The following is a 10,795-nucleotide window of genomic DNA, read 5'->3' on the forward strand; positions in this document are numbered from 1 at the left end:
TGGATTGTGTATCTTCTCGTTTCATTCGGCGTGTTTGGTTGTCATTCCTATTGTTACCATTTTACTTTCCTTTTTTTTGAGAAAGAGGATGCTACCATTTTAACTCTGGGTTGGAACGCAGTTTGGCCCACTTGACGTCCCATTGTTTCGGCATGGTGGAGCCTAAGGCTTAGAAAACGGCCACGGCTGGTCAGGTCCAAGATTTTCGGGTCAGGATGGAGGCCCGTTAGGTATTTACCCTGCGCGAAACCTGCCTATCGGCCTGGACCGCTCCGATGTAGCAGCTGGATGCCCGTTTTGTTGGTGAACTCCCTGTGCAATGTTCTCAACACAACCGCGATCGTCCATGCTGCAAGCCCGCGAAGCACTGCATTCATGAAAACTTGTGAATCGCACTGCTCCCTCCCGTCATTCGCTTTGCGTGGTCGTCGCCGAGATCGGCCAGCCACCGTGCCCGCAGCAGTCGCCGTGGATAGCACGGCTACCTGTCTCCATCACCGGGTTCCTGGCCGCTCGTTGCCTTTGATCGCACCCAGCTCCTTTCCTTGACGCAAGACCTACAATCACCTCAGGGAAAACGGTCACCGCGGCGTGCAGCCCAAGCCGAGAAACATTCCCCGCCGCTGTCTCCATGAGAGGCCCTCTTGAGCCTCCCCATCACGTCTGTGCGAGTGTCGCCGCCGCGCGAAACCACCTCCAGCCCCGGTAGTGCGACGCGCCGGCGTTGCCGTTGCCTCCAGCGATGGCTGGACGATGCCTCATCTCCATCGCCGTTGCTTCTTGTCATCGACCAGTTCAGTTGTAGTTCACAGATTGTTCACCTTCATGGTCAATCGAAGCATACAAGCAAACTACGATTTTTTTACATAATAGAATAAAATTAGCCTAGACTCTATATCACAAGATGCACATAGCCAAGCAAACTTTGATTTTGTGCAATATAGTTCACGAGAGCATTAAATTCTTCAGTAATTTTGTTCCATTCCATTACAAATTTGCATGTTTTAAAAAATAACACTACAATGGTCGAAATTGGATCAATGATATTACAATTTGCCTAATATTTGACATATAACATTACGTAAAATTTTAGACAACATTTCTCTCGTCTTCTTCTCCAACTCACCCATCCTATCTAACACCTTCCCCATCCATCATGGCCGCCACCAGCCGAGCTCCTACTCCGGCGATCCCATACGCTCCAACCCTCCCCCAACTGCTCAATCTCCTTCTCCAGTGACCCCATCCACATGACTGCTCAATCTCCTCTTCCAACGTCCTCTTCGTTTGAATCGTCCATGGGCCATATACCATGGTCGTCACCCTACCACTCGTGGCTGCCATAGAATCACGTAAAACCTTGTGGTCGCCAGAGGTAGGAGAGTTTGTGGTGGCAGCCATGGAGGAGGTGGAAGAAGTTGTGAGGTGAGGGGTTAGAGAAGGAAGACAAGGGCATTTTTGTCCGATACATGTAAAATGCATGCAAAATACGTTCTCGAGTAGTATGTTTCAAACCAGAGATAATTTTTAATGGCACCGATCCGATTTCGACCTTTGTAGTGGAATTTTCAAAACGTGCAAAATTATGATGGCATGAAACAAACTACCCTAAATGATTAGGCAAACTAGATATCAGAAAGCGTAACTCGCCCTTTTCAACCTCAGTCCACCAACAAAAAATAATACTCCCTCCGATTGCAAATGTAGGTCGTTTTAGACTTGTGCACAAGGATTAAAAAAGTAGATCAAATGACATTGTTACCCTTTATTTATTCTGCATTGGAAAAGATAACTCATTCATTTATGATAGCAGTAGCATTTATTAAACAATGGCAAGATGAGAACAAAAGAGAAAAAAATACATAGAAGTTCGAGAATGACTTATATTTAGAGAATAGTCGAGGGGGCTAAAACGACCTACATTTACAACTAGAGGAAGTACTATATTTTAAGTTGCCTCATATTAATACATATCGTATAAGGACTCGGAGGCCAATGGGGGCATTGACGCACTGTTCGTGAATTGGGCCACGACGCGTGTCCCATGTTACCGGCTCCGACTGGTCTCCACGAAAGGAATCAACAACCTCTCAGTCGCATTGTTCGTCACTAGAGCTTGCTTAAACACTTGGCCTGTAGCCGTCCACACGTCGCCCACTCCTATTCCCCCTTCGTCACCTCCGTCCATCGATGGATCGTTAGCTCCCCACGACCCCATCGTTGCGAGCTCCCCCGGTCACCTCCCACTTCCCCACCCCTTCCTTCCCCTATTGCGGCTACCTTCTTGCCTCGACCCTGCCCCTGCATGCTCCCTCATGGCCTTCTCCGCCGAGCCGATGAGCGAAGAGGAGTGACGGCGCTTGGGCACATCCTCGCTGCTCCCTGTCGTGGAGTTCGCGAGCTGCCCCATTCTCCTCCTGCCTCGGTCCTACCCCTGCGTGCTCCCTCATGGCCTTCTCCGTTGAGCTAGCGGTTGAAGATAAGGTGGGGACAGTGGGGAGGTGAGCCCGAAGGAGTAACGACACTAGGGCACATCCTTGTCGCTCCCTATCGTGGTGGTCGTCGTTGTCCGTGAGTTGCTCGATATGGAGGCCGCCGTCACGTGAGAAGAGGTGTTTTGGCGGCATCAGCTCTAATCTAAAGGTGGCGCCTTGGTAAATTCCCCCCACCAGATCTATCACGAGTGCTTGCCGCCCTCTGCCACGTCTCCCTTCGTCGGTAGTCATGGAGGAAGGAGGAGCCCAGGAGCATCATCAGATCCACCCTGGGGACCTTTTCACCGTCCTGCTTGGATTGGATCCGCGAGGCTAGAGTTGGGGAGAAGCTCAACATCGTAAAATCCATCGCCGCCGCCCTGTAGAGCGCCGGTGAGGCCTCCCTCCTCCCTCTATACAGCTCTAGGTTAAAAGGTGATCCGCCTTCGTGCAGCATATATGCCCAATGGCTGAGAGGCACCATGGTGGCGAGTTCCTTGTTACTGGCGTGCATTCTCCTGTGTGTGTCGGTCATCGAGCCAAGGGGCCTTATAGGAGGTTGTAGGATAGAATTGCAGGTCAAGACCAAGCCAATAACGACGGAAGCTTTGGCAAAAATTTTCGCCGCGGCCTTACCCAACTCTGGTCATCGTTTGATACTGTTCCTTTGATTGGAACAGTCAAGGACCTCAAAAACGGCCGTGGTACAACGTACCTGCCGTCCTAGTCCTGCAAAAATCATTTAAGCATACAAAATCAGGCTGGTCCAGGAAAGTTATTATAATCAGGCATAGCCGCATAGGCCAAGTTTGTTTTTATTTATATTATAGGTTCCAGCCCTAAAAGCAGAAGTAAAAGTAAAAATAAATAGTTATATTTTAAAAGCTAATTGTTATCATCAATAAGCCAAGGTGTACTATAAAATCTCATAATTTATAGTCTAAGTAGGAAAGAGCCACAACTGTGATAATACAAAACAAAAACAAACAGGATCATAGGCTATGGTCTCAAGCTCACAGACCAAACAATCCCAGGATGATTTTTTTTTCATAAATCAAGTGCCGAGTGGGACGTCTAATGACCTGCTTAGCAAAGTTCTTAGAGTATCTCTCTAATGAAAATAGGGGAGCTCTACCAAATAATAGTTTTCTGTTTTAGCTTATAGAGTGAAATTTGTGTGAGTTATTTCTTGAAATGAACTAGATATTAAAAGTTGAAAAAATATTTTCTCATAATTTACTTTTCGTATAAAATCACTTTTTCCATATAGTTTAGTCTATAGAACCAATTTTAACTACAAAATCACTTTAAAAAATCATTTTCTAAAAAAATTAGATAAAAAAAACTCTACCAAACATAACTTATTTATTTTACTCTACCATCTTATCTTGCCCCCAATCGAAAAATAGGGGCAACTACGGTTGGTGGTAGGTATCCTGTCAATCGCTCCCGTGATTCGTGTGTATGCAAACATTGCGTTCGTCTAGATACCAACAAATGAATAGGAGTATACAAAGTCATTATACGGATGCCAAAGAGGACCGATATACTATTTATGTGTAACCCCATCTTAAACCATGACGTTGACTGCCTGGCCGATGACGTGCCAGTAACATTTTGGTTTCTACCGGCCCGTCAACACCAAACTTTTGCTGCTCTCGTGCCGACCCTACGAATGTCGTTTTTCCCGTATCCGTGGAGCTCCCAATTTCCCGGGGCAACGTCTCGCGCGGAATGATTCCCGATTTCAGGGTGCAAATCGTTCAAAAGCTGGATATCACCTCCGGCGAGGCCGTACCACCACAATGGATGTAAGTATAGCCTGATCTTTCAAAAGAGTAAAGACAGTTAATTTGTGTAGTTTCAAAAAAGTTGATGATTTAAAAGTTTCGATCATAATAGATTGAATATCATTGTAACTACTACATATTATTACGTGGTTATTAACCGTGTTTAGCACAAGAAGTTTTTTTTCTACATACGAATCGAAAACATAAGTAAAAGAAATTAAAAGATGTAATCTGAATTACTATTATAAATATAGACGAGGTTCACAGATGCGTTCCTAAAACCAAACAAACGATAAAACTATAATGTGGTGTAATAATATAAGAAAAACCTAAGTCTAAACTATGACAACTAAATATATAGGATGGAGACGAGAAAAAGATCGAACTAGGGTTATATGGTCGTGGGAGGTGATGCACACAAGCTAGGTTTGAACCTCAAGATGCTTACAAACCTTGATACGACCCAAAACGGTGACACAATTCTTATTTTTTCGATTCTGATTGATTTCTAAAGAATCTAGGGATGATGCTAGATTCTTTGAAAACGACTCGTCGTAAGCTTTTCAGTAAGTACAAAAATATTTTAATTGGACTCCGTATGTGAAAGTTATACCTGTTTAGTTGACATGATGTTCATAGACTCCAAATCGAATTTGTAGTCGAGACTTTAGAATGACTTGGCCTGATTTGACTTGGCATTCAAGGGTGATGTGCAGATGATATTGTGATGTTTCTTCCATATTTCTAAATACCAAAACATCACAGGAAGTTAGTAGTATCTCATATTTTACCGAGAAATTATGAACAACGAGAAACAAGTTAACCTTATGATTTAATTATCATGCATATGCTCTTGTAATTAACCCCGGGCGAATCCAACCTAAAAAATAAGTAGGAGGATAACAATTATCGGACCTTTCTAACTTAAAAAAAATGACTAAGTCTATAAAAAATAAGAATTTACTACCTCCGTTCTTAAATAGATATCGTCTTAAAATATGTGTGGTTAATTTTTAGAAATTTTGATCACTAATATATATAAAACTATTAGAATTTGACACATAAAAATAATAATAGTGAATTTATCATGAAAAATACTTTGACGTCATCTAATTTTTATTAAAAGATAGTTATCAAAAGTAGTATTTAAACATGTTTATTAGAGCTCATATTATATCTTAAATAATAAGTAAAAGAAAATAGAGGTAGTAATTGAACATGTGACTAGCTCATCCTCTGCTAGGTCCTCTCCTATTGGCTTTTGTATATCTTGAGAATGAATATTAATGTCGTAGTATCCCAACAAAATGTACTCAATGCTAATCCCAGCGCGCACACCAGCGCTCGACACGAAGTCGCCCGCGCCAGGCGACCCCGCTCGTCGCCATCACCCTCCAATAATTCACTGCCCACTCGCCATCGCCACCAGTCCCTCGCCAGTTGCCACTGGCCTACGCCGCCCGCCAATAATAACACGGACACCCGCGCCGCACCCCTAAAGCAGAGGCCAAAACCCGCCGACGCGCAGGTCAGTGGCCACGACTACACACGGGCGCCAAAGCACACGCCGAGGAGCGGGGCTGAGCGCGGCGCGGCCGGCCGGCCATGTCCACGCCCCACCGCCGCCTTGCCACCACCTCCCCGTCCCTCCGCTTCCTCGGCCTCCTCAAGCAGCCCGACGATGCCAGCGCCGACGCCCAGGAGCTCGAGTTCGACGAGCGCGACGTCGTCTGGTCGTCCAGCACGACAACCTCCTCGACCTCCGCCGCCTCCTCGCCGTCCCCCACTCAGTCCCTGTCCGCCGGCCTCGGCCGGCGGCCCATATCGACATCGTCCTGCCACTTCCCCGCCGGCAACGTCGGCCTCTCCGCGCTCCTCGCCGACGACCACGCACCCACCGCGCCCGTCCCGGCCGCGTCCCGCCCGGAGAGGCAGCAGCCCCCGCAGCCGTACCACCAGTCGGCGCCGGTCGCCGTGCCGGCCTGGCCCAAGGGGAGGACGACGACGATGGACAGGCGTCGCCGGGAGGTTGAGCAGGAGGCCGACGACGACGGCGAGCTGGTGGTGCCGCCGCACGAGATGGCCTCGCGGCGCGCCGCGGCGGCGTCGTCGGTGATGGTGGGCGCCGGGCGCACGCTCAAGGGTCGCGACCTCCGCCGCGTGCGCAACGCCGTGTGGCGCACCACCGGCTTCCTCGACCTGTGAAAAAGGACACTCCACTCGAGCTGTTGGGCAGCTGCTTCTTGCTTAGTGCTGCGTGTGTTCGGTTTCGGTGCTGAAAAAGTTGGAGGTTTCGGTGCTTGAGTATTTTGCATGGAAAAAACTTAGGCCGAGATAGGCGATTAAATGTGGTGAATAGATATTTTATAGTATTTTTAGAAATATATGGTTTTTTTTTCGCCTAACGTCCTTTAAAAACACATAATGAAAACTTAAATTTTAGAGAGACGAAACGAGAAAGAAAATTCCAATATAATATAACTCTACAAATACGAATCATAAGTTCTTTTCGAGACCTTTATAAGTGTTTTGTGAAAAAAAATTATAAAACTTAGATGAAGAAAAAAGTAAAAAAGACAGTTATCGAGAGAAATAACTCTTCAAGTTGATAATCTAGAGGCAATTCACCTCTTAAATACATGAGCATATGAATGTTCATGTCTCTAGGAAAAAAAAATTACTTCACAATAGTGGAAAACTAGCTCAAAAAGAAAAAGGAAAAGTAAAACGAAAATCACAACTAAAAAAGAAAAACTTGCAAGGGTATCAACAGAGAGACTAGAAAAAGGGGAATTAAAGCATATACAAAAACACAAACTTCATTACTCAAAGATGCCAGCTCTATTTTAGACGGATTATAAAGTTGTTTCTCTCATAGAAGCTCTAGCCTATTACAAAGACTAAGTATATTCTCTTCTCTAATCTAAAATCTATCACTATGCTCTCAAATGGCTAGCTCACAATCTTTCTACAATATTACCTCTCTATTTATAGACATAGGGATATGTCTTGGTCCTTAAGTTTTCTTATTTCCAAAATACTCCTCACCGATAATACACTTATACCTACCATTGAGACATTTTGGTCTATTTTTCGCTTCGTTCATCGAACAGTCACGACTTCTTCACGACTTAGCTTTGCCTCGACGCAAGCTTTGTGATGATGCCATGCGACCCTTTAGTCCACCATGATTTTGTGGCCAAACTGTGAAACCCTAGTACCCTTTTCAAAGCGTGCCTAGCCGCCACTTGCTTTGCCTAATATCGACGCGTGTACTCCGTCTTGTAATCTTGACCACCGGCAAGTCTCTCCCGCTCCCGATCCCTTGAGCCACATTGTCACTTACACTGGCATCCCCTTCGCTTGACTTCGTCAACACGCGTCTTCATCCTTCTCCATCCAAGCTTTGTTTGACCTCCACATGTACCGTTAGGATCACCCTTGACTCCGTTCGGCCTCTCTGATCGTCTGACACCAAGCCTCTCGCTTGGCCCCGATTATCCCGCCGTCGACGGTCAAGTTGCATCTATCACCTGTACACCATGAAATAAGCAAACATGTTTCTCCCACTCTAAAACCATCTTCAGGTTAGTTAAAACGAAAATCTTCAAATGAAAACACACCATGCAGAAATCATGAACATCGGATGTTCCGGTATGCTATGCTTCTGAATACTAGACCATCCGGTGAGTTCAGCTTCATTTACGCACAAAAAATTTGTTCTCTGCAAGAAGAACTCCGGTGAGATGTTCTGATGAACTCATATCCATCACCGAATCATCCAGTCAGTTCACATGCACCAGACTCTCATTTGTAACCTCTCTGCAATAGTTTGCCCCGTGAATAGTCCAGTGTACACAAGGCATAAGGACCAGACCATCCGGTTCCTTCATCTCCACCTGACTCGCTTCTGCACCCTCTCTGCAAGAATTAGTTCGGTGATGTCACTTGTCCTCACTGGACCATCTGGTGCACAACTCCCACTTTTCTTTCTGCACTGAAATGTTCTAGTGCTCCCTTCACCTTAACACCGGACAATCCGGTGAATACAAAATCCCAAGCACTGGATGATCCGGTGAGGTAATTTTCCCTAGACTCGCACCAACTCTATTGTGCTTTCTAACAATTGTTAGCCATAAGAAAAATCATTCATAAACAGACCCATGCCAATCAAGCTCCACTTAAGACCAATGTTGTCAATGACTCATCACAAACAGATGGTCACCATCCTCATCATCACCAAGAGTTAGATGGTCACCATCTACAAAGATGCTCTCACTCATCTCCTGATCTCCTACACACTCAAATGCAAAACTAGCACTTGTGATTATTTCATCAAAAATCACATCATAGGATTTCATGATGGTGTCAGTGTCAAGATTGTAAATCCTCTAAGTATGACTATAAAGAGAATACCTCAAGAAAAAAACTATCAAAAGAGTACAACTCGAACTTGTCAAGATTGCCACACTTTAGGATGAAGCAACAACAATAGAAAACTCTCAAATGTGAAACATTTGGCTTCATTCCAAAGCACAACTCATTAGAAGTCAAATTCAAGATTGAGCGTAAGAAAATCCGATTTGAGATATAGTGTGTTGTGCTAATGGCCTCGGCCCAAAATTTCCTAGGAGTCCTATGCTCATCGAGCATCGTCCTAGTCATCTCCACCAAAATATTGTTCTTTCTTTCAACCGTGCCATTCTACTGAGGAACACGTGGGGTAGAAAATTGATATTCAATGCCATGTTCAAGGCAGAAAGCATCAAAGAGATCATTCTTGAACTCGGCCATTATCACTGCGAATTGCTTTCAATGCACCTAGGAGTTCTTTGAACAATCTCAAAGCTAAGCTCCAAAAGTGTGAAAACACTTCATCCTTGCTTACTAGAAAGAAGATCTAAGAGTAAAGAGAGTATTCGTTAACAATAACAATTACATATCATTTTTCACCCGTCGAACGAACGTGGAAAGAACCAACAATATCCATATAGAGAAGTTCTCCCGATCGTTTAGTCATCACCAGATTGACTGGTGGGTGAGGAGCTGTCGGAGGGTGAACTCCTCAAGCAGGGATCCGGAGGGACCCCCTTTGAGATTCGGCCGGGGGATGATTCTGAATCTGTTTTGCGGGTGAAATAAATGGGCGTAAATGAGATACATGTGGAATGGAACGATCGGATGCATGAAGTAGTAAATGCTCAGGAGATTTTTAGACAGGTTCGGGCCGCACGGAGCGTAACACCCTACTCCTGTGTGTATGCTATAAATGCTCTGAGAATGTCTCTCTGAGTATCTGCTGAGTTACAAGAAGGATCGTATGCAGAATGTAGTAAATGCACTGGAGGTTTTTAGATAGGTTCGGGCCGCACTGAGCGTAATACCCTACTCCTGTGTGTGTGTGCTATAAATGCACTGCGAATATTTTTCAGAGATGTTGCTAGTTACAAGAATATTTGTCTATCCTAGAGCTTTAGGCTCCTTGTTCTTCAGTGATCTCAGCTTCTGGGCTCCAACTTGTCCAGATCTTGATCTCTATCTTCTTCCTCGGCTTTCTTCGATCTCCTTTTCTGTGGCGCCAGCTGTCGGAGGATTAACTCCTATCGCAGGGATCCCGAGAGACCCCGTTTTAGAGATTCGGCCGGGGGGATGATCCTGAATAAGTTCGTCGGAGGAATGAATGAGAGTAAATGCAACGGCCGGTGGTGGGGGTGATGATCTAGTGCAAAGAGAAGTAAATGCACCGGAATTTAGACAGGTTCGGGCCGCACAGGAGCGTAATACCCTACTCCTGTATGGATGTAATAACTGTCCTGAGGAAGTCCCTCAAGGATGTGCTAGTTACAAGAATATTTGTCTAACTAAGAGCTTGAGGCTCCTTGTTCTTGGGCAGGGACTGTCCCTTGTGCGTTGTGTTCGTCTATGGTTCCGTTCTCGCTACTTGGGTGCTTGCGGTCTCTTGTTCGATTGTCTTCTCTTCTGTGTTGCCGGCTCTTTTAAGCACTCGCCGGCTGCGACATGCCCCGAACGGGAAGGAGGGGGCACAAGTTCCAAGACGCCATGACTGGGAAATGCGTCATCATTCCTTCTGGGTGAAGTGACCGGGGGGTGAAAAACGCGGCGCACGCCTGGTCACCTATCACCATAAACGCCCTGGCAACATGCGCCATAGAGAGGACCCACCGGACAGCCTCAGAGCAACCCGGCGTGCCCGCCCTGTCTTGTTCCTCTGCCACAGCAGGGCGGCAGACGGAACGCCTTGATCTTGGCGATGTTATCCCGAGACATGCCGGATGATACGGGACGGGACCCGTGCAATTAATAGCCCCACGCCTCTCTGCCAAAACATGGCAGGAACTGACACTGCGGTGGGGGCAGTTGGGGATGTCAGGCCACGCACGCTCATTAAATGCGACTTCGGACCTCTGACTGATTGACACCTCATCGGCGGGTGCCTCGGGGGTCTTTCTGGGTCGTCGGGGCACCGAGTGCTCGGGGGTACTGTTCACCTCCCCGAGCACTCTCTTCCGA

General features: G+C 46.1%; 1 protein-coding gene across 1 annotated transcript; it reads left to right on the forward strand.

Moving 5' to 3' along the window:
- The first annotated feature begins 5,746 nt into the window (after window positions 1-5,746).
- LOC133887683 (protein S40-7-like) lies at window positions 5,747-6,669 on the forward strand. Its single transcript, XM_062327650.1, has one exon. It carries the CDS (start codon window positions 5,870-5,872, stop codon window positions 6,467-6,469), a length of 600 nt encoding a protein of 199 aa, XP_062183634.1. The 5' UTR covers window positions 5,747-5,869; the 3' UTR covers window positions 6,470-6,669.
- Window positions 6,670-10,795: the final 4,126 nt, after the last annotated feature.

Source organism: Phragmites australis, chromosome 13 (genome assembly GCF_958298935.1).
Source record: "Phragmites australis chromosome 13, lpPhrAust1.1, whole genome shotgun sequence".
Classification (NCBI taxonomy): domain Eukaryota; kingdom Viridiplantae; phylum Streptophyta; class Magnoliopsida; order Poales; family Poaceae; genus Phragmites; species Phragmites australis.

What these genes read in the sequence shown, in the direction of transcription:
- LOC133887683 (XM_062327650.1), top strand. Translation starts at nt 5,870, where the DNA reads ATGTCCACGCCCCACCGCCGCCTTGCCACCACCTCCCCGTCCCTCCGC.